The sequence below is a fragment of the Mangifera indica genome, chromosome 2 (genome assembly GCF_011075055.1).
Source record: "Mangifera indica cultivar Alphonso chromosome 2, CATAS_Mindica_2.1, whole genome shotgun sequence".
Taxonomy (NCBI): domain Eukaryota; kingdom Viridiplantae; phylum Streptophyta; class Magnoliopsida; order Sapindales; family Anacardiaceae; genus Mangifera; species Mangifera indica.
In genome coordinates, this window is record NC_058138.1 from 19,430,567 (window position 1) to 19,453,405 (window position 22,839).

Genomic DNA, 22,839 nt, shown 5'->3' on the forward strand with positions numbered 1-22,839 from the left:
GATCGTAATATAAATGCATATAATTTTGAATAAACAATCAGATGAAATTTCTGGGCAAGAAGTCATGCTATTGAAATTTTTGGATGGTAAAACTCACGGGTTTGCATTATTAAATCTGCGTGATTTAACTTTATTTTAATGTTGATGATGTGGTAGGATTGCCACATGGCAGATACAATGGTCTTTGTCATATCACTGCCATGTTAATTTGTGTAAAATCTGTGTATAATGTGACAGACTTATGTTGAGAGTCATGACGAGGCGTTAGACAGTTACAAGTGATCGAATGTTTAAGAGTAAGTATGCATGGTCATTAAGTTCATGGTTGTAATATTTGTAGTTAAGAGTATTCCAACCACAGAGTTTGCACAATGTTATTATGGTAACGCATTGAAAAGGAGACTAGATCAACTTTACACAAACTAGTCAGGAAGTGGAGTCGCTCCCTTAATAAGTCTAAGACATGATGAAATCAGTAACCCTAGGCCAAAATATGGATACATGCAAGATTGATCTTCGAGATGACATATCAGAGATGCTGCACAGGTAGATCAGAAAAATTCAGTCTATGGCAATAAGTGTTGTGTATATAACATTATTGAATTAAACTGGTCAGCCCATTTTTGCTTTTATGCAAAACGGGGTTCAACAATTGAAGGCCCAAAAGACACGGCATGATCTATATTCCTCGAGCACAAAGGCCCATATATGATTAAAAGCATTCGCTTGTTTTTATTTGTTAAGTAGTTAATACTTGTTGATTTTGATTATACCGAATCAGTAGGTAAATCTTGCTTTGACATTTGCAATTCTGCCGCAAAATGACACTAACATTATTAGGAAATCAGAGATCCCACTATGAAAAGTATCTGTGCATACTCTTAACGTCAAAAATTTATGGTAAGAAATACTGACAGTAAATCAATTTTAACGTAACTTGTTTATCGAAAACTTATATCTAGAATTATTTTATTAGAATTTGAGTTCATAATTTGACCATATAAAATTACCCAGAGTTCATAATTGTTAATTTTTATAACAAAAAATTTCATCTGAATTTATTTGTCATTTTAAGATCAAATCAATCATATTAAATAAAATAAATTTCAAATCTAATAACTGAACCTACAAACCAAATAAGTCAGGAGCATCTCAATATGTCAAAAGAAAGATTTAAACCTAAACTCTTTAATTTAGAAATACACCCGTTTTATAATCCAACCTATACAGGCTAATGCATGAGTTGTTGGCCAACGTTAACACATACTTGAAGCAATGAGACGTCGCGTATTAAGTTGGGATGAAAATACTATTCACCAATATAGCCAGACATCGCACACAAATCCGAGAGTTATTGTTGAAACAATGGCAACTTACATTTAAAACTTTTAGATGTCAAAGTGTACATTGATATGTGCCACTGCCAGTTACAGCGCACATAAATCCACTGCGTTTTTGGCAATGGAAGTCTTGGATCTCTCGGGATTTCAGACATGGCACGAAGAGGATAGTGATTGTTGTGTTTGTGAGAAGATGTGAATTTCTCCACCCATTCCCTCAATTTTTCATTAATTAAAGAGAAATTGCAACATAATTTTTGCTAATACTGGTAGGTATGAACTAGAACGAACATGAACATCCTTTGATTTGAATAAAAAATAGTTCAACTTAAATTTGAAAACTCACATTAAAATAATTCAAATTCGGTTTAAATAAAAATGATTTATTTTAAATTTGATTTAAATTTATAGTTTAAATTTATGATTTATTAAAAAATAACATCGTTTAATAATTACTTAACATAATTTGAATTGAATTATTTATTCAGTTCGTGAGTCAAATTAAACTAAATTCTATTTAACTCAAATTTAGTTCAACTTAAAACAAACTAAATATTTTAATTCAAATTTAGTTTAAATTTAAATTAAACAGATTTAAACTAAATTAAACTAAACTAACCGGATTTTCGAAATTAAGTTAACTCGGACCAAATCAAACACTATTTGCTAACATACTCAGAATTTCTGTAGATTTGTGCCAGCTTTGGTCTATGGATGTTTATAAAATCAATCCCATTACTCGCACAAACACCAACACTCTTTTTCACTAATCTTCGTACTTGTATTATGCTTCTTTCTTCTTTTTTAAATAATCTACAAACTAATTGAATCCCTTAATTATTATAAATATATGAATTAAGAGTCTATAATAGACCAAGTAAGTATTACAAAGTGTTCCACTATCTAATATAATTTTATTTACTTAATTGACTTAGAAAATTTATGGTGTATAGATTAGATTATTATTATTTATTTAAAACTTAATTATGCCACAATTAAAATTAAAATTATTCTAATTTTCTTTTTATTATATTATTTGAAAGAAGATGAGACTGTCGAACCCGCTTGCTGCTTGACCCATCCATTAAACAACAAGAACCCGACAATCAAACAGATATAATGTCACGCTCTTGATGTGCGTGGATTACACTTCCAGCTGTCATTCCCCATAATTAATTTAGCTGATTACTTTAAGTTCCCGGCAAGACAGGCTCACTTAAAAACCCTAATTTCTGATTTTTCTCCCACTGAAGAGTGACCAACCAATACGGCACTACGCGTTCTCTCTGAAGCTTCAATCTTTCAACTCTGAGTTCTTTAATTGTCAAGTCAATCAAATTGAATCTCTCCATTATTCTTTTTTGCTATGGCGGCAGAGAACAAAAATGGAAATCCAAGTGAAGTCAGTGATTACACATCAGAGGACGAGGGCACGGAGGATTACAGGAGAGGAGGGTACCATGCGGTGCGTACTGGTGATACTTTCAAGAATGGACGCTATGTGGTGCAGACCAAGCTTGGCTGGGGCCATTTCTCTACTGTTTGGCTTGCTTGGGACACTCAAACTTCTGTACGTTTTTTTTTTTGTCTTTTTAATTGTTGTTTTGTTTCTGTTTGGTTGATGAGAAAGATTAGGAAAGTGCAAGAAAGAGAAAAAGAAAAAGAAAAGAAAAATTATTTATTTGTTGGATTGCTGAGAAGGCGGGCAAAGTAAAAGATAGATAGGAAGGTGAAGTTTTACTGAAAGGAAAAGGCATGGTAAATTTAACTTGTTCAGTTTAATTTCTGGGAGGAAATTTGTTGTTTAGGTGTCGAGATATTTTGAGAAATGAAGGAAAAAGGGGAAATTTGATGCACCTGTGAGTCAGATTAATGTTTGGATTAGTTAAGTTTAATTTCTTTGATATGGTTAAGGTTTCATCATTGAATTGTCTTTTGTTTTGCATAGATGCAACTAGTTGATTCGAGGGTAATTTATTTCAATGGTGTTTTTTATTTTTATATCAAAGATTGAATTAGGCCCTTCCATTTAATTTTCATTGTTCAGCGCTTTAACATCATGAGAAATTCATTGTCTGTAGCATCATGTAGCTTTAAAAGTCCAGAAGAGTGCTCAGCACTATACTGAGGCCGCCATGGATGAGATAAAGATCCTCAAACAGATTGCTGATGGAGACCCTGCTGATAAAAAGTGCGTGGTGAAGCTTATAGATCATTTTAAGCATTCAGGCCCCAATGGACAGCATGTGTGTATGATTTTTGAGTATTTGGGAGATAACCTTTTGACCCTCATTAAGTATACTGATTACCGAGGGGTTCCTTTACCGATGGTGAAAGAAATCTGTTTCCATGTTTTAGTGGGTTTGGATTATTTGCATCGTGAGCTTTCGATTATTCACACTGATTTGAAGCCAGAGAATATATTGCTTTTGTCAATGATTGATCCATCTAAAGATCCCCGTAAATCAGGTGCTCCTCTCATCCTTCCTACCAAAAAGGATAAGGCTGTGGCTGAGTCCAGTGCTTCAAAAGAAATTAAGAGTTTATATGGAGATCTGACCAAGAATCAAAAAAAGAAGATTCGAAGGAAGGCTAAGAAGGCAGCTCAGGGTTCAGGGAATGAAGCATCTGAGGAAAATGAGGCAGATTCCAAAACATCTAGTCCTGATACTTGTATTGATAAGAAATCTAATAAGGATTCTGTTGAGGAACAGAATGGTCCTGTGAGGAACAATGAATCAAGTAAGAATCAAGGAATAATAGATGCTAGCCAAGGAAATCAAAGTAATAGGAGACCCAGCCATTCCACAAGGAAAAAGCTTTTGGCAGCACTTGATCCTAAGTGTAAATTGGTTGATTTTGGAAATGCTTGTTGGACATACAAACAATTTACAAATGACATTCAGACTAGGCAGTATAGATGTCCAGAGGTTCTTCTTGGATCTAAATACTCAACTTCAGCAGATTTATGGTCCCTTGCTTGCATATGTTTTGAGTTGGCCACGGGTGATGTTCTTTTTGATCCTCATAGTGGTGACAACTATGATAGGGATGAGGTCAGTGCACATTGTTTCTTTACTGCCTATTTCATACAATCTTTTGTTTTCTCCTTTAATCTATTATAAAAACAGAACTGACAATTAGACATTTGTGACTTTCCATGTGTGGGATTTTTTTTATATATATTTTTTTCTAATATTACTTATAATTTCTTTGGATATTAGTGATTGTTGGGCCTGGTCTTAGAGCGTGGGGATTAGCTTGAAAGTAGTTCAGCCAAGTTAAATCAAATGTTGTTATGATCCAAATATTTCATGCAAGAACAAGATTATTTTAGGGAAATTAAATTTGGAACAAGCTTCTTTGTGCTCACCAAATTTGAATTTTTGTTATATTTGTAAAAAAAATACTTGAATGAAAACATATTTAAAATTTGAATTGGGAAACCTTGTAGCATGATAGGCTATTATTGGAACCAACTGGAATTTTCTGAGTAAACTATGAGATTCTTCTTTATTGGATCCAAATTTTTATCTAATTTTCCTCTTTGGTTAACTTTTGACCAAACAGAAGTACATATTTGCATGATGCATGGTTGGTTGATAGCTAGTGTCATGTTCAGTTTTGGCTCTTGGTTCATTTTCTGCATTATCATTCCTTCTAAAAGTTTCTAGGTTTCACTCGCAGGATCACTTGGCATTAATGATGGAGCTTCTTGGGATGATGCCCCGCAAGGTAAACCATCAATGTGCTTGTTAATATCAACTTGAAAATACTACCTTGTATGCTGTTATTTCCTAGAAATTAGATTTGACCATTTAGACTTCCTTTCATCAATGCTTATGAAGTGCTACCATTACTGTTAATATGCTCTTCCAGGTGGCATTAGGTGGTCGCTATTCTCGTGATTTCTTTAATAGACACGGGGATTTGAGGCACATTCGTCGTTTGCGCTTTTGGCCTCTTAATAAGGTGCTTGCAGAGAAGTATGACTTCAGTGAGCAAGATGCAAATGAAATGGCTGACTTCCTTGTTCCACTACTTGATTTTGTCCCTGAAAAGAGACCGACAGCAGCTCAATGTCTTAGTCATCCTTGGCTCAGTGCAGGGCCTCGGCTGCTTGAGTCTTCAATGGGTTCTATGGAGCCCAGGGCAACAGAAGAGAGTATATCAGAAAAGAAGAGAGAGACAGATGAGAGGGAAGCTATGGAGGAAGGAATGGGGAATATAGCCATTAATGGAGATTCAAAGCCACCCAAAGAAACCCAAACCATTCTAAATTCAACAACATAGATACTAACTTCTCCGGGTAGTGTTTATCATGTGTTTTTCCAATACTTTTTCATCACTAGTACAACCTGCCAAAATGTGGCTGTTATCATTCCTACGGAAACTTGGGTTTTGCATATTGAGATCTGTGCTGTGATGTGATGAAATGAAATGCCTAAGAACCTTGTTTGGTCATCTAATCATCACTCATGTTGTAGGTTAGTGGCTCAGTCGGTTGTTTTCTCCTCATCTAGAAGAGAACCTCCTGGCTTTGCTTACAGTATGTCTCAATCCTGTTGTGTCACAGATGTAGTTTAGTGTATTCATGTACAATTTACAATTATTTTTGGGTGGTTAACGAATCAAAAACTTCTTCTAGATTAGGAGTTTATTTCAAGATACAATTTTATGTTTGGTGATGTTTATTGATTTGTTTTTACTTTAACTGGCATGGTTGCGCGAATCATGGTTGTCTTTACTACTTTTACTAAACTGTAATGCTCTAACGAATAATGGATGACCAATTCCTACTCAACTTTTTCACATGGTCCTTGCATCTTCAATGAGTTTGTTTATATCATCGCACCTCTAAGAATTGAGTGATGTGGAAATGGTCAATTGTAGCTTGATGGCCTGCGCTTCAAGGAAGCACTCAAGTGATCTGTCAACTGGCTTATGTTATTGTTGTGCCTAAATATCAGTTGAGCTGGCAGGGACCCAGACTCACATGGCATTTGCATTACCACTCATTATCTAACCAAAAAAATTAGCTGTAGATGTTGTACTAGTAAAACATCTGTAATTTTTAACTATGCTGTAAGTGTTTCTGGCAAGATATCCCTTTAGTCGACAATGATATTGATCGGTCTGAGTAGTGGATAGCGTTTTCGCAACATCTGAGAAAAGGGAAAAATGTGTCACATGCAATATATTATTCATAGGACTTGAAAAAATGAGCATCGGAAAAATTTTAGCGTAAACCAGATTCTCCTAAATGTCAACAAAATCTGGACATTGCCGGTAACAAAACATAGTACTTATAATACCATTTCAAGAAAGATCTTGTTTGATGATCGCAATTTTAAGACATTGCAGTCCTTGATCAAACGTGGTTCTGTTTCTAGCTGGGCTTGGAAGACGTGCTAACAGCTACCACGGCTGCAATCTCGCCAGGCAATTTAAGTGCTACATACAGATCCACCTAATGATAATTGTCAACAACGCTTTATGAACCTCATAAAATGTAATCCAATAACAGAGTTCACCATTGGTATCATCACCTGTAAGATGAATGAGGCAATATTAGCTTTCAAGAATTGTTACAATGCTCGCATGTTCATTCCTTTGAATTTATTTAAAATTTACTGTAATGAATCAAACTTTCTCTGAAATGTTCCTAAACTTAACCCCTTCGCATATGATGTTGCCTTTAACAGTGGATGTTTCACTTGAGTTATTGTCTCCTTACCTTGGCTTGAATGACCTCCTCATTTATAGTATCTTCCTAGTCTTAAGATATGAATACATTAGAAAAAATCCCACAACAGCACCAACAATTATGCCAGCTGTCGTTAGCCAAAACGCAAACTGCATCAATTAAAACAAATGGGTCAGATGCCATGAAGAAGCAACAACAATCAAAACAAAAAGGGGAATGAAATAAATATAGCAGAAACTTACCACGTGTTCTTCAAGGTAGGACCTCAAGTTCATGCCAAAAATACCTGCAGCAGGAAACACAGTATACAGCTATTGGGTTAAGAATGATGTCTTTCATGACATCCAATTCAAAATTCTCAAAAGTACGTAAATAAATTGTTTAAATGTTTAAAAGTTGACAATTCTTTCAGTTGAAAGTCAATCAAAACGTGACTTTATAAGATTATCAAAATAGTTGAATCATTCTCTTCGAGATCACTCTGAAACTTACCATTCAAACTTTTTTTTTTTTTTGGTGAAATGGTCATATTACAAAAGGTAAACGCATATGGCTTTCCAACGGTAAATGGTAAGCAATGATTTCATTGTCATGAGGTTTGATGTGTAATGCTTAACAATGTGCATAAACTAGTATTAAGTACAATCATAGGCTCAATCTGTTGCATAGAGAGATCCAATGCATTCTTAAATCAAAAAAACCATCAAGATCCTGGTGGTCAACTAGAACATTGCAGACTGAATTTTCACCTACTCAAGTTTTCAACAGACTCCAGGTTCATGCACTTACCAAATAATCCAACTATCAGTATGGCATTATAATTGTTTTAAAATTGGAGTGGTCATCCATTTTTTTCTTTTTTATTTTTTGCTTCTTAAGGTCTTATTTAACCTATTATCTGTTTCCACTCCACCTGCTTGCACGAGTTTCAGGGGTTTATGCATGTACGGAAATATTAACTTCACCAAATTGTTTTGAGTGAACAAGGTAGCTCCTATAGCTACCATTAATTGTACAGTTATTGCAGCTTCAGTTCCAGGAAGTACTACACTGCATTCAGGATAGTGAATGGGCTTTATCATAGTAATTAAACCATAAGGCAAATGCTCAGAAAATCATATAATGTGTTGCACAGCCCGTATAATGTAATGCATACTGAATCCCAGTTCATAAGTTATGAAGCATATTATAACATATAATTAATAAAGTATGGATGTTTATTTTCTTTTGACAAAGGGCATACCTGCAACTAGAGCACCAACTGCCACACAAAAGGTCCCAACCTGAAGAAGTAATTCCACTCTGCTTACCTCAAGCCTCCGAGAGCTGATAAATAAAAACAATTCAGTCCCACTTGATCAGTAAAAGGAGAATGAGTTCAGGTACAATGAATTGCTAGGAAAATTGTATCTTAAAGATGATTATGCTATCCTCAGATCATCATGATAGCAATGAGAATGCTGAAAGGTTTTTATATAATGCTTTATCTCTTTCCCTTATTTTTTTCCCATCTGGTGAGTGATGGCTTGATAATAGGCTGTTCTAAGGAAAGGCTCTTAAAGCCTGTTTTGTAGAAATGTTTATTGATCAACAAAATATACTTAAACCAAGGAAAAAATCTTGAAATGAACAAAAGGGCATGCCCATTCTAAAGATCTGAGTTGATAGAGCATTGGACAAAATGCATTTTTGTCTCTGATTGAGGTAAGCCCATGCCCTTGCATTTACCTCAAAATTTTTAGGTACAAAATAATAAGGGGAAATGTAAGAAGAAATTGAGTTGTTATCTGGCTTTCTGCAGGGAAATGGACTAGATTGTGTACGTATGGTCCAAATCATGTATCGCCTGGGGAGGAACAATAGTTGCTCAATTGATTGCAAGATCTATTGAATTATATTAAAGATTCAATAATTCATACATCTCATAAAATTACATGCCATAATCAACAATCCTGTCCAAACTGTAAGTGTACTTTTACCTCTGAAGGTTCTAAATATGTTGTTACTTGAGGTCTAACACACCAAAAGCAGAGGAGAAAAGAAAAGGTCCAAAATGAAACAACCCAAATATGGGTAAAAAAAATTCACGCTTATTATGCAGCCCAGGCACCTTTACTTTCTGGCAAAGATGATCAGTGCTACTCTACAAGACTAATCCTTTGTAGAGAAGCGATTTTTTACTTTTAATGTTCTTCTTAAAAAAAAAAAATGCATTCAAAAGGTGTTTTCTACAAGTATCATCATCTGTTGAAAAAAGAAAAGCTAAAAGGTAATTCAAGTCATGCCCCCAGGCAGGAACTTTACTTTGCATTTCACACATGATGAAGGCACAAACTTTCAAGCTAGTGAACAAGGATTATTTTAGATGACATGCCAAACAGAAATTATACGGTTAACAAAGCATGCAAATTAAGACAGTTGAAACATTAGCCAGACCTTAGATTGACAGCAATAGAATCTTCCATTTCTTTAGCAGAATCAAGAAGCCTTTCCGACTGCCCGTGACAAGATTCACATCTGAAAAGGAAGTAAGGTATTTCATTCAGTTTCCATAACAGAACCAGAAATCAGCTATTAAAAATACTGTCTTGCACTTTTCATATGAAAAAATCATGAAGTTCTACCAGCAGATCACATAAAATTTGGCCCAGGATATTTCATACTATAAATTGTATCCATATACCAAACAGAAATTTTGAAGTGCTTACCATCAAAATTCTAAATCTTCAGTTCCTATTTGATAATCGTCTCGTAAATGAAGTAAAATTCTCTATCAGATAAGTTAACAATGAACAGCATGGTATACATTGATGATATATGGAAGCAAGAAATATGATAACCCTCATGCCAATGGATTAGATTTGTGCAACATAGTTGGTAGGCTTTAAGAATGGCATAAGTTAGATTTTTTTTTTTTTTTTTTTATAGATTAGCATGTTTTTATAGGTAAGGTTAAAATATATATAAATAAATAAACTTACAGAGTGATTAGAAATCCACTCATACAAAAAAATCTCATTTACAAAGGGGCTAAAGTTTTACAAGTAGAATCATGTGTCTATGTCAAAGGAAACCCCAAACAAAGTCACTAATTTTTAGGCATTTGTTAGCATTCTGTTGCACATTTAGACTTACAACAAAGTGATAGACAAGGTAGAAAAGATAACTAAATTGTCGGTTATGTATATAAACCTAGCACTAGAGAAAATTCATATACATAAATTCCATGTGTTAGGGTCTAAGGAATTACCTCTGAAGGTAATTTTCCAACAGCATCTCAATTTCTTCCTCCTCTTCTGCGAAAAAAAAAAAAAAAAGACAAACCAATCACAACAACAATAATAAATAAGTATACTTCTGTGCAATAGAAATAGTCCTATGCAATGCTAATTATAATGAACAAGAAATCTACGCACGGCATACCCTCAGCTATCTGTTTTTCAAGGGGAACAGAGCATTCCAATTTGTCATTCCCCTTGGTAAGTGTGCAGTTTCTTCCTATTATACATATACGACGTATTTCATGAGTGTCCTCCAACAGATCAAGGAGCATTTGTCTAAGAGCTTCTGCCCTTGAACTCAATTCAACCTAAAACGAAACTGATAATTAGAGAATTGAAGTTACATAATTTAACCTGAAATATTTATAAAGCCAAATCTATACATTATACCAAGGTTTGCTTGCTGATACGGAGTTGCTCCAATATGTCAGCAGTTAATCGGTTGGGCAAAACCTCAAGCAGTGCTTGAACCTGAAGTAAACAGCAAAGCTCTAACATAATAAATGAAAATACGAAGAAGGTTGTCATAACAAAAAAATTATGCACACTATAAACCATATAAAATATGTAAGAGATTCAAGCCAGAAGAAATGTATAAATATTTTATCAACATGGAGTGAAAGATTTCATTTGTGCAACAAAAAAATAATTGCCAAAGGGAATGAAGCTAAATTACACTGATAAAATTGATGAAAACATTTCTAGTTCATTACATGCTGAATTTGAGTATAACAAACAGATATATAGGAGTGCATAGATCTTGAGGGAGGTGGAATTACTTTTTTTCCAACAAGTTGTTAACCAAGTTCTCTCATCTTTCCATACTCTACTATATTATTTTGAAGATTTATAAATTCCACTCTCGATTGCATCTCAGGTAGTAGCTCCACCAGGACAATGAAATCCAGCTTTTCACAAATAAGAGGAAAAGCATTTTGATATTCTATGTTAGAAGTTCAACCTTAGGAATTTCTAAAGATATATCAACTCTAAGAACATGGGCTATAGACCATAACTTGCAGTTTAGCATACTTCTCCACAGTTTTCCATAATGAGGAATGCGTTCACAGATTCCTTTAATTAACACTAGAAACTAGTTAATTTGCACATGCACACAGCACAGGAGATCATACTTAAGCATATAGAGAATGTAAGATAGAGAGAGAGAAAGAGAGAGGTTTACATTCATAACAACAATTAAAAAGCAGTATTTCACCAACAAAATCAGTCCATTAAAATCCTTTCCTTTCAAAATATCAAAAATCAAGAAATAAGGGGGCGTTTGGTTTGGGTAATGTTTTATTATCAAAATAGAAAGATTACCTTGAAGATAGATTACTTAGAAGATTACTAGGTATAAATGATTATTATGTTTGATAAAATTTGATAGGTATAAATAATTATTATGTTTAGTTAAAGGTAATAAAAGATTACTAGTAAATTATTTTATTTAAATGCCCTTAAATATAATTATTTTTAAATATTTTTTATATTATTTGTCATATTAATTAAAAATAAATTTATTTTTGTCTTAAAAAACTAATAAATAATAATATAATTATAATAAAATCAACATTACCTTGGTAATCTTTAAATACTTAAGGTGAAGGTGGTAATCAGATTACCATCTATATTACCTTCCACGTCAGCATTGGTAATAAAATATTACTGTAATATTTTATTACTGACAAACCAAACAAGAGAATAAAAGATAGATTACCAAGGTAATCTTTAAAAACTGGAACTAAACGGCCCCTAATTGTATTCACGTATTCCCTTTGATAGGGGCATTTACAATGAGAGAACAATTACAGGAGAAACTATATAATTAAATGCAAATTCCACAGCTTAAAAAAACTTTTAGATATTATGTACGGGAAGATATTTTCCATCAGTAGGAATAACATACTAACCGACTGCCAATCTTCTGGGCATTTCTCAGCTTCAGTATATGAACTATTATATTTCACAAAAGATTCTAGCTAAAAATGAATAAAAAGGCACAAAAATTTAAAAAGAAAAAAAACCAGAAGCACTCACTACATTCCCATACTCACACGAGGTTCTATATTCATTAGTCTCTGCTCCAAATGCTGCACACGTGAAAGTAACGCTGCTTCAACGGCCTGAATTATCACATCAGAGGTCTTAAAAATCTTAGGATAATTAATAATCAGAAGCAAAAAGGACAAGACAAGTGCAAAGAATGAACTAGCAACAAAAAACAATTGCAAGGCTGAATTTCAGATTATTCCCATGACAAGGAGTACTGGAACTAAGTGTATGATGGCTGTTTTTGGCATAATCACAATAAGCAAAAACGAAGGATTGATTTACATTCGTTGTGTAAAGTAATAGTTGAAATGCCTAAAAAAATGGTTATTGAATAATAGGAGCTCATGAATGGAGAGGGAACATGGGTATGACAAACCTTCAAGAACTTAATTCTCTCTATCTCATTCATCTAAGTTAACTTCATAAATTTTCATTTAAAAATCATAGCCCCAAAAAGAAACCACAGGTATCCTGGTACATTTCAGCACATAAAAACAGAGAATTAGAGTGTAACAAACTTACTTCAATCATAAACGGCATACATGGACCTCCATTCATGTTTCCGGGGTTTAGTCGAGGTAACAACGTGTCTATAAAAGCTTTCCCTCCTTTACTGAAAATGATCAATACAGAAAGTTCCCTCATGTAAATTCACTGCATGAGTATCTAAGACAGTAATAGCTGATTAGACAATGAGATGAATTGTATTATTCAAGAAGATGAATTTACCAGTTATAGTCAAATATAAGGACACACTCTTGCATTGCTATTGCTCGTAATGAACCCAAATTTAGCAGAATGGCATGCTCACGTACCTGGGTCATGATCATGTAACAAATTTATGCACATACCACAGACTGCAGTCAACTGAATACTATGATATTCATTTGAGTAATAATTCTTTTCACCAGAATACTCTAGAACTGAAAGGTATTAGAAAATAATAAGCCAAATGCCTAGTTACCATTTAAAGTCCTGGTAATAGATTGCCCATCTTCAGACTAATTACACGTTATCTAAGTTCAATGCACACAAATCTCCAATAGGTGATAGATACAGAAATTCTGCAACTAGTGTAGCAGAAAATTGGACTAATCATAGGAGAGAACATTAAATTTGAATCTTAACTCTTCTTGATTGTTCACGTGCTTTGTTTATTCTTAACATTCTTCTAACACTTTTACCTCCTGAATTTTGCTAGTATGAAATCTTTATCATTGTTTGTACTTTCTTATTTGGTTAATATGTGTCATTCTCTGGAAATTAATAAATACAGGAACAAAAAAGAGATAAAAGGAATAGGCATTATCAAGAGAAATTCTGTTCTATCATCATCTACTGGCTACTGCATCAGAAGGCCGGGAATATTGCTATACAAGGATGCAATATGTGTCGGTGTTAGTGCTATAGTTGTGCTCCATGTACTTCTATTCCAACATTTGTTTACTTGCAATGTTGAAATGGAAATTTAAGCAAGTTATTGTATCTGCTTTTTATATGACTAGATTTATTAAAGTTTAATTATTAAGATTGAACCGTTACCTATCTGGTTAAGATGACACTAGAACAGAGTCTCTTTTTTCTTAATTTGATCTTCATGAAAGGCCCATTGATGATATCTGACCTGACATGTCATGGTGCTTATTAGGGGCCGTTTGATTGTAGTGTTTTAAAGATTACTTTAGTAATCTATCTTGTATTACTTATATTACCTTATTTGGTTTATCACTAATAAAAGATTACAGTAATATTCTATTACCAATACTGACGTATCAGATAATATAGGTGGTAATCTGATTACCAACTTTATCTTAAGTATTAAAAAATTACCAAAATAATCTTGATTTTATTATAATTATATTATTATTTATTAATTTTTTAAGAGAAAATAAATTTATTTTTAATTAATATAACACATAATATGAAAAATATTTAAAAATAATTATATTCAAGGGTCTATTTTCTTCAAGATAATCTTCCTATTTTGGTAATAAAAAATTATCCAAACCAAACGCCTCCTTAGAGTTTACAACACTTTTATTGGGCTCTATACAGTTAGCTGCTAATTAATAGCCTTACTGAGTAGAAACAAAAATTAGTTGTAGGACACAAAATCAAAAGATATAGCACAGAAAAAGCTTTCACAATATAGCAGAAAACAAGTTGCCATACCAGCAAAGAGGGCATAGAGTTTGTCAAAAAAAGTGATGGATCAACACTCCGGATATCCCTTGGGCGAAGACCTGATAATGAAAAAGTAAATGTATCCACAAATGGAACATACACAAAATTTCCACTATGATTCCTAGATCAATCCAAAGATAAAGCAACATAAATAAAATTCGAGAATATTTTACCCACCACTGGACTTCAACAATTGCCGTCTATTTATCTTCTTTCTCGATACTATCCCATTTGCCTTCACTTCTACCACCTTTAAAGAGAGTTTAAAAAAAGCAACAAATATATCAATAATAACAACAATTAAAATATATTAAAAATATGCTTCAAGATACAGCTTTCAAAATTTAAGGGTTTCGCGACACTAAAAGTCCAATATTGCAACATGTGATTTCTAACAAGGAGCATGAGACTATAATGTAAACATTCAATTATATGAGGGAAGATCAACGTCGAACAAATTATGAGTTGTAAAGAAAAAAATGAAAATGCAAACTTCACCGTAAGTTAAAAGGTTATAAGAACGGCGTTGTATGTAACACATGATCAATCGGTTAAATCATGGTCACTCTCAACGGCATAATTCCAATATTAATTAATAAAATGCATAAACTGTAACAAGTATTTTTTTAGTAAATTACAACAACACTACAATAACTTAAAACATCTGACTGGGAAATCTTTCCACTTATTGTAATTGGCCCATAACATTGCCAGCATGGGGTAAATTTCTCAACAATCTTTACACATATATGAATGATCAGTCTCAACTAAGTGATAGCTAAACTTTCTTTCTATAAAACAAAAACCGATGGCACGAACAATAAAATTAACAACAGTACCGTGACTTAACTTCTCCAAACACTTTCACATTATCAAGAAGTTGAACTGGAGAAACAAACCTCATAAACCGGCTCTCGAATTCCAAGCGACAAAGAATCACTAGCCGAGGTAACAATCCTCTGCGGCGGCTGTACCTTGATGTCTTCTCTCACTCCATTCACGTCATCATCAGCAACATTCTCGGGTTCAATCCACCGATTCTCCTCCGTCGATTTCGTAAAACATCTGACCTTGGACGAAACCTTCACAGCGATCGGAACCAACGGAACATTTACATTTCTCTTTGAAAGCTGCTGTGAACAAGGCCACGGCGAGCTGAAGAAAAGATAGTGAACTGATGTAGACGGAGATTGAACGGAGAATTGAAGGATATTAGGAGATGGAATCAAGGCCATGTTTGGTTGGCAGTAGCGTTGTTCATGAAAATGTATCAGCAATAGAGTCGAGGAACTAATTTTTGGTTTAGAATTTAGATACTGTCAAAATGAATGTTCAAATTAGTTCGAAGTAATTTTTTATCAAAATGGAGGTGCTGCTCAGCTGACAGTTATACTTGTGGCTATGAAGTAGTTTGGTGTGTGTGCCTTTCATGTATTTTCAGGTCTCACGATTTTTCGTTTATTGATAAAGAAGCTTGTACCTACCACGTGGCGTCTTGAAAAGGCCGACAAATGGCTGATGTTTTGTGGTTAAATGTTTTTTCTTAGTGACCTTGGAAATAATAGTAGGCGAGTTTTGTTGTTGGCAATTTTTAATGCTAGAGCATTCATTTTTTTCAGTATCTAATAAAATTTCAGAATTTGTTCATCAATTATGGCTAAATTTGAATCACATTGGTTTTCATTCAACAAAAATTAAATTCGTTTAATTGAAATATGAGCTAAATTTAAGTTAACTGATTAAATATAAATTTATAATTTGATTAATAATTCAAATTTATATTTTGATTTCATTCGAATTTATAATTTTTTAAAAAGAAAATTAGATTAAAATAGGTTAAATTTCTTAATATATGCTTTTGAACAAAATCAAAAATTTGAAAATTATGTCTAAAATAATTTATAAATAAAAAATTTTAATTTGCCCTGAAATAAAAACTATTAGAAAACCCCTCAAAATCCGAAAATTTCAGAAAACACCCCACCACCCAGGGCCCAGGGTGGTGGAAACTTATCAAATACCCCCGACAAGTGAGGCTTGCTGTCCGGTGCCCCCCGCGTAGTGGAAGATTAAGAGATGCAGGGTTGTTCGTGTAAATTGCAAAAATTGTAGGAATTGGAAGAAACTAGTCTAAACGAAGGAGAACTTTCAAAATTAGAGGGAAACCAATTCAGGCTTCGATCGAGTTCGAATTTCGAAGCTAGCAATAACAGAGTTATGGCGTCGGAAAAAAAGGAAGAACACGTCAGAGAAGAGCGTGATGCTCCAGCACACCACCCATCCGCACCTGCCGATGAGGTAACCATCTACGGCTCTGATTTGGGTCTAGTTTTGGTTAATTCGTTCCTTGTTTTAACATATTATTGCTGTTGTAGAAAATTGGGGACAAAGCTTGGCTATTTTTTTTACTGTAACTAAAGATCGAATTAGCTCTCTATAGGTGCGATGTTAAAAATTTGATGATGCCTATTGAAGCAATTTAAACTCGTGTGCTTGCACATTTTAGAAGTGAGTGGTGGTGATATTGAATGAAGGGTTATGTTAACTTGTATCCACGGGAGCATATCAGGGAAAGATTCTTTTTGTAAGAGTCTTTGATAAACAAGAATCTAACTGTTTCCGATAATTTTGGTTTTCGTGTGATGTCAAGCAATTATTTTCATGTTTTATCATGCAGTTATTTGACATTTCAACAACGGTTGATCCGAGTTACATAATATCACTGATACGTAAACTTCTTCCTAGTAATGTGGGAAATGGCCACGTTGATGGTCGCGATGTCCCAAGTAAAAAATTGAATGCTGATCCTGTAGAAGAGAGTACGGATTCTCTCTCTGGAGATAGAGTTCTAAGTTCCCCGAAGCATAATTTCAAGGCCATGGATGTTGTTGATTGTGCAGATAGATCCTATTGCGAAGGGGAAGCTGAAGATCCATGCAGTAAACTTGAACAGGCTGATGTATCAGCTGGAGAAGAAGCTTGGGAAGAATATGGTTGTGTCTTGTGGGATCTTGCTGCTAGTGTAACTCATGCAGAACTCATGGTACTAAAGTTTGACTTGTTATGGATTCTTCTATATTTTCTCTTTTTCTTGTTAAAGTTTATGTTCCGAATAATTCATTTGGGTCTCAGTTGCTTTATAAAACAATTACTGCATGTCCAGATTATGAAAAAGTAGTACTGTAGTCGAGGCAAGTTGAGTGAAAGAATGAATTAAACTCTGAGGAACCCATTAGTTAGCTGTACAATCTAGTGACTATTTCCATGAACCATTCTGAAACCTTAATTTGTGCTCGTAATTTGTAGACAATGATTGACTGTCTTTATCTTTTCTGATGTCCATCACTTCATCATTTTGGTATGATCTCTCCTTCCCATTTTACTCCTCCCTGTTACATCTTAAAACTATAAATGATTGTGAGAATTACACTGGGAAGAATAACATATGAGCCACATGAAGGTAGTTTACAACTGTAGTTGTAACTGATTCTAGTTAGAAGATGTAACTATGCACTTACTGTAACCACAACTTGCAATTTTGAGTTTTTGTATTTGACTATGTAGGTGCAAAACCTTCTCCTTGAGGTGCTTTTAGCAAACCTTATGGTTTCCCAATCTGTGCGTGTCATGGTATGCAACCTTTCCGCTTATGTTTGATATCTTGTGCATGATCAAGGATAGTGATTATTTTACTTTTGAAGTTCTTATGTTTTCTGTTTTTCTTCTTGACCCAGGAGATTATCCTTGGAATCATTGGAAACCTTTCATGCCATGAAGTTCTCATGAAGTATATTGTCTCTACAAATGGGCTGATTCAAATAATAGTTAATCAGTTGTTTTTAGATGATAGCCAATGCCTAAACGAAGCTTTCCGGTAATAGATAACATGTCAACTCTTTCTTTTTACTAAAAATTTTTTGATCTGAAAATTTTTGTGTTGCCTCTTTATCTTAAATATTTTTAATACGCATATATTCATGCCAAAAGATATTTATCATCATATTGGAGCTTTAACCATTCTCACCTCTTTCTATGGAGTTGTAATGGTTACTTTAGAGCCATTATGCCTCTCTTTGGTCATTTCATAGCATTGGTTTTGGTGCTTTATCCCTCCCTCCCCTTTTTTCTTCCCTGTTTGGGCTTTAGATTTCTTCTTGAAGTGTACTTTCATTCCATGTTTTATAGGATGGAAAGTTTACTTCTTTTATATTGCTATTTTATTGTCATATTTTCCCCAGAGGAAGAGGAAATGTGACTGATTTCATTTTTTTTGTTCTTTTTCTTAAGAACGGTTGTCCCTATACCATGATCCTTGTCATAATTTTTTGAATTCAAAATCATGTTGTAGAGGTTGCTTTAGCAACTATTATATTTGAATTATCCAATTTTGTTCATTTCTCTGTGCTGCTATTTTGTTGCAGGCTTTTAACTTCATGTCTTTGTAGTTGTGAATGTATTGTTTGGGCTGAGGCACTGCAGTCTGAACGTATTTTACAACGTATTTTATGGATTGCAGAAAATACATTAAATCTACATCTCTTGGAAAAGGTACAGAAAAGAAACAAAAAAGGCATTAATACTGTATTTTTTTTATGTGTATTAATATGTTGGGATTAAAACATAATGCATATATAAAGGAGCTTCTTTTCTTAAACAGAGTGTTGGGCTGTTATTAGCCATCTTAGAATGTCAACAGGAAGTAGCTCTTGTTCTTCACCCACCTTTGATGAAGCTGGATTTATCAAGTCTTTTGATTAATCTCTTGACCCTTGAAATGAACAAATTAGCAAGTGAAAGAATACCTGAAAGGTAGGAGCTCCTGTTATCTGTAGAAAACTGATGTGTTTGAGAGATTTGTTTTCTGTCATCTTTGAAAATGATATGATATATTTCTATGACATTGTATTTTACTTCTAAAAACGGTCCTGTTGTCTATGAGAATGGTTAAAAAGGGGATAATATAGTTTTTGGGGATATTCGTTTCTGGCTATCATGGACTTCCACTTCTGAGGAGGTCAGGGATACTAATCCCCTTCTGTCATTCAAACTAATTAGGAAATTGTGCTTTTTTAATAACACATGATTTTTGTATGTGTTTTGGGTATATTTTGATGTTACTGTTTCTTGTGGAGTGTCTTTGTGTGTGTGTAAAACAAATCTTTGAATGTGAATATAGTCGATGTTCAAGTGGCTTCAGTCCTTTAATCTTGGCAAAAAAGTGCTGTTGCTCCTCAGTTTATACAATAGTGGAAAAAAAAAAAAGCCATTTTCACTGTGTAAAACTTAGTTGTTTTGTATGAATTTTAATAAAATCTTACTTTGATTAGCAGTTGACAGCCATATGTGTCTTGTTTGGCCTTCAACCCTCGGGTGCTCTGGTCACATGTATCTTGATGCATTAGTTATTTTGTGTTCTAAAAGATAAGAATTACTTTTTAACATATGATGCTCTATTTTCATGTAATTTCAGGTACCCTGTTCTTGATGTTATTCTTCGTGCTATTGAAGCTTTTTCTGGTTTAGATGGTCACTCCCAAGAAATTTGCTCAAATAAGCAACTACTTCAACAACTTTGTAATCTGGTCAAAATCCCTGAAAAACTTGAGGTACATTGAACCTTGCTGAGAAATGCAAGTACTTATGAGTGATACATAATCCAATTTGTTAGCTGTTTCAGTGCTCTTTTTCTGGTCGATGGTAGCTGGTAATTGCTATTTTACACGGTGACTTTTCTTAAAAAATAAATGGGTACTAGATTTAAATTTCCTAGCTTGAAGCAAACCAGGTCTGAAATTTTTTGGAGTGCTTTTAGACAAGTTATGATGCTAATTAACTGACTTTGAACATTCATGGCTATATTTTCTGTAGGTTGCCGATTCTTGTGTTACCGCTGGAGTTATAATTGCCAATATCTTGTCTGATGTACCTGATCTGGCTACAGAGATATCATCGGGTAAGTTGTTTATGTCTCTGATTTGCCAAAGTGCTTCATTGAATTTATCTTGCTCATTCCTCAAGTTGATATTACAAGTAGAAGTGAGATTTTGCACCTGTCCAGATTTGCCTCTCTTACAGGGTCTGCTTGATGTCTTTCCTTTTGCTTCGGATGATTTGGAAGCACAGAATGCATTCTGGAGTGTTATTGCGATGTTATTGGTAAAAGTTCAGGAAGATAAGATGAGCACATCAATTCTGCATAAATATGTATCAGTTATCATGAGCTTTTCAGACGTAGTTGAAGATGATCTTCTTGATCACCAGTTAGGTGATTCTAGTCTAGAATACAAAGCCATGACCCCTTGTGGCACAAATTCAGAATCTAGAATTACTGCTGTATCCAATCTTAGTTTAACTTACCAGTATCAAGTGAAAAGTTGATGTTCTCAAGCAATAGCTAGATTAATAAATTTTTGTATATTAAAGTTATTTTTGGTGCAGTATTTCTGTTTTCCTTTACCTCTTCAACAGCTGAGAAGTATAATCAATATCTTAAACAAGTGGACTGCTTCAAAGGAGGAAGCTGACAAGAATGATGTGGTGGATCATCATATGGATGATGAAAATTTTGGTAGATTGTTGGATCGTTGTCAGAAATATCTTGAGTAAGCTCCATATAAATTGTCATGCTGTTAATAATTCTTCAATCATTCAACGCTATTTGATTTTGCTAGGCATGATTATCTTCCTTGTATTTTTATCTGAGAATGTGGGAATGTTTAAAAACTAACACTATTTGATTTTGCTAGACATGATTATCTTCTTTGTATTTTTTATCTGAGAATGTGGGAATGTTTAAAAACTGTGGACAAAAGCTATGGACTAACTTTTGTGTGGAGTCCTGTATATAGGCCAACAGTGGCGATATTACTGATGTTTGGTCATTTTATTGTTTTTCATACATTTTGTAATTATCAAACATGGACCCCGTGAAGTTTGTGTAATAAATAATGTTAGCCTCCCCTTCCCAGAATCAATTTGGTCTGGTTTTGTGTGTGTTCATTTTGTTTTATGTAATTTTCCTCTTAGCAAAACATCTAGCAATAGGATGATGGTTGTTTAGTGCTTGCTGCTGGTCAATAAATGTAAATTTATGGTTTGGAACTTTTGTAAGACACTTAGGAGCTGGAATTGACAATACAGCTTTATACATTGGAGGCGGTATATATTTGGTTCATTAAGATCTGTTTCCACAGTCTATGGCAGAGTAGATCAAAGGTTGATGACAGGACATAAACAATGCAAAATGTGATTGTAAGCTCTGAAGGGCATCCCACTTCAGCAGTTGCATTGTTTGCTTCTTTGCTTATGGCGTTTATCAGTATGACATATCAATTAGCTGCAATTGGACATACAAAAATGTTTTAGAAAGACATTTCAAAATTCTTTTTCCTGAATTCTTGGATTTATTAATTTGAGATCAGGACTTATATGCTTACATATTTTTTTCATTTCACATAATTCTGATTATCCTTATTTTTAAATCACAGATTCAATGCTAAATCACATTCCAGGAATTGATTCTCTATCCACTTGTTCCTGCACCAGAATATCCTACACAAAAGGATACAGCTTTCTGTTTTGATCTCTATTTTAGGCGTCACATACCAAAATGATGGGCAAGAAAGTTCAAAGAGAACAATACTGAGAGAAATGTTTCCTGGATCATTGGAGAAGAGGAATATTTGCTGAGAAGCGAATATTGTGGAAATATGTGTCATTTGTACCAATGTGTCCTACCCCTACTTCCAAATTTGCCAGTACGCAGGCTTGAATCAAAGGCATTTTTATTATCTTTGAAGAATTGGAGGCATCTTATGATGAATATATTGTGCATTATATTTTTTTCGTATTGCTGAGGAAGGTAAAGACATGTGGTAAAGGATAGATTCTGCTTATCAATTCCTCTGTGGGTAATTTGATTACCTGAAGTCGGGCAGGGGTATTCTGTCCCTGTCTCGGCCATTTGTTGCAGCAATCAAGTGGCGGATGAAGGCAAAAAACTGTGGCTGAGAAACTGTTGTATGATATTTTCTTTCAATTTTGGATTTCTACTCACTACTCTTGTTCACTCGGGAAGCAACATTCAAAGTTATTTTCTCTACTTGATTTATCTGTTTCTGCATTTATAAAACAAAATAGATGCGCTTGTATTGGATGCATTTTGGTTATCATATTGATTGAATAAGTAACTTATATATATATATATATATATATATATATATATATATATATATATATATATATATATATATATATATATATATATATATAT

The 22,839-nt window shown here is 33.8% G+C and overlaps 3 protein-coding genes across 9 annotated transcripts; 2 read left to right on the forward strand and 1 right to left on the reverse strand.

Annotated features, from left to right (window-relative positions):
• Positions 1 to 2,517: 2,517 nt before the first annotated feature.
• LOC123205985 (serine/threonine-protein kinase SRPK-like) lies at positions 2,518 to 6,006 on the forward strand. The gene is made up of 4 exons (XM_044623071.1): positions 2,518 to 2,910; positions 3,422 to 4,396; positions 5,028 to 5,075; positions 5,220 to 6,006. Exons 1-4 carry the CDS (start codon positions 2,707 to 2,709, stop codon positions 5,631 to 5,633), a joined length of 1,641 nt encoding a protein of 546 aa, XP_044479006.1. The 5' UTR covers positions 2,518 to 2,706; the 3' UTR covers positions 5,634 to 6,006.
• Positions 6,007 to 6,268: 262 nt separating this feature from the next.
• LOC123205990 (magnesium transporter MRS2-11, chloroplastic) lies at positions 6,269 to 15,987 on the reverse strand. 2 transcript variants are annotated; one of them, XR_006499934.1, is made up of 15 exons: positions 15,467 to 15,987; positions 14,745 to 14,817; positions 14,556 to 14,626; positions 13,113 to 13,198; positions 12,906 to 12,996; positions 12,386 to 12,454; positions 10,719 to 10,799; positions 10,471 to 10,636; positions 10,298 to 10,343; positions 9,484 to 9,564; positions 8,291 to 8,373; positions 7,290 to 7,333; positions 7,078 to 7,196; positions 6,656 to 6,889; positions 6,269 to 6,505 (listed from the first exon to the last, which is right to left on the reverse strand). XR_006499934.1 is itself a non-coding variant. In XM_044623083.1 (14 exons), exons 1-13 carry the CDS (start codon positions 15,800 to 15,802, stop codon positions 7,101 to 7,103), a joined length of 1,323 nt encoding a protein of 440 aa, XP_044479018.1. In that variant the 5' UTR covers positions 15,803 to 15,987; the 3' UTR covers positions 6,507 to 6,889; positions 7,078 to 7,100. The 2 variants fall into 2 exon arrangements, 1 of the variants encoding a protein (XP_044479018.1); XM_044623083.1 differs by lacking the exon at positions 6,269 to 6,505 and having other exon boundaries at positions 6,507 to 6,889.
• Positions 15,988 to 16,544: 557 nt separating this feature from the next.
• On the forward strand, positions 16,545 to 22,726 carry LOC123209727. 6 transcript variants are annotated; one of them, XR_006501118.1, is made up of 13 exons: positions 16,545 to 16,865; positions 16,943 to 17,151; positions 17,245 to 17,610; positions 18,132 to 18,197; positions 18,302 to 18,441; positions 18,989 to 19,115; positions 19,225 to 19,376; positions 20,038 to 20,173; positions 20,436 to 20,520; positions 20,626 to 20,900; positions 21,036 to 21,169; positions 21,679 to 21,885; positions 22,055 to 22,726. XR_006501118.1 is itself a non-coding variant. In XM_044627856.1 (11 exons), the coding sequence occupies exons 1-11, from the start codon at positions 16,785 to 16,787 to the stop codon at positions 22,083 to 22,085; spliced, it is 1,593 nt and encodes a 530-aa protein (XP_044483791.1). In that variant the 5' UTR covers positions 16,546 to 16,784; the 3' UTR covers positions 22,086 to 22,726. The 6 variants fall into 6 exon arrangements, 1 of the variants encoding a protein (XP_044483791.1); XR_006501119.1 differs by having other exon boundaries at positions 17,008 to 17,151; XR_006501115.1 differs by lacking the exon at positions 16,943 to 17,151.
• The last annotated feature ends 113 nt before the right edge of the window (positions 22,727 to 22,839 follow it).

Coding starts and splice junctions, on each gene's coding strand:
- LOC123205990 (XM_044623083.1), bottom strand. CDS start 15,802: ATGGCCTTGATTCCATCTCCTAATATCCTTCAATTCTCCGTTCAATCT. Junction 10,344..10,470: donor TGAAAAACAGATAGCTGAGG/GTATGCCGTGCG, acceptor TTTTTTTCGCAG/AAGAGGAGGAAGAAATTGAG. Junction 7,197..7,289: donor CCTACCTTGAAGAACACGTG/GTAAGTTTCTGC, acceptor TAATTGATGCAG/TTTGCGTTTTGGCTAACGAC.
- LOC123209727 (XM_044627856.1), top strand. CDS start 16,785: ATGGCGTCGGAAAAAAAGGAAGAACACGTCAGAGAAGAGCGTGATGCT. Junction 17,611..18,131: donor TAACTCATGCAGAACTCATG/GTACTAAAGTTT, acceptor TTGACTATGTAG/GTGCAAAACCTTCTCCTTGA. Junction 21,170..22,054: donor CGTTGTCAGAAATATCTTGA/GTAAGCTCCATA, acceptor TTTAAATCACAG/ATTCAATGCTAAATCACATT.
- LOC123205985 (XM_044623071.1), top strand. CDS start 2,707: ATGGCGGCAGAGAACAAAAATGGAAATCCAAGTGAAGTCAGTGATTAC. Junction 2,911..3,421: donor CTTGGGACACTCAAACTTCT/GTACGTTTTTTT, acceptor CATTGTCTGTAG/CATCATGTAGCTTTAAAAGT. Junction 5,076..5,219: donor TTGGGATGATGCCCCGCAAG/GTAAACCATCAA, acceptor ATGCTCTTCCAG/GTGGCATTAGGTGGTCGCTA.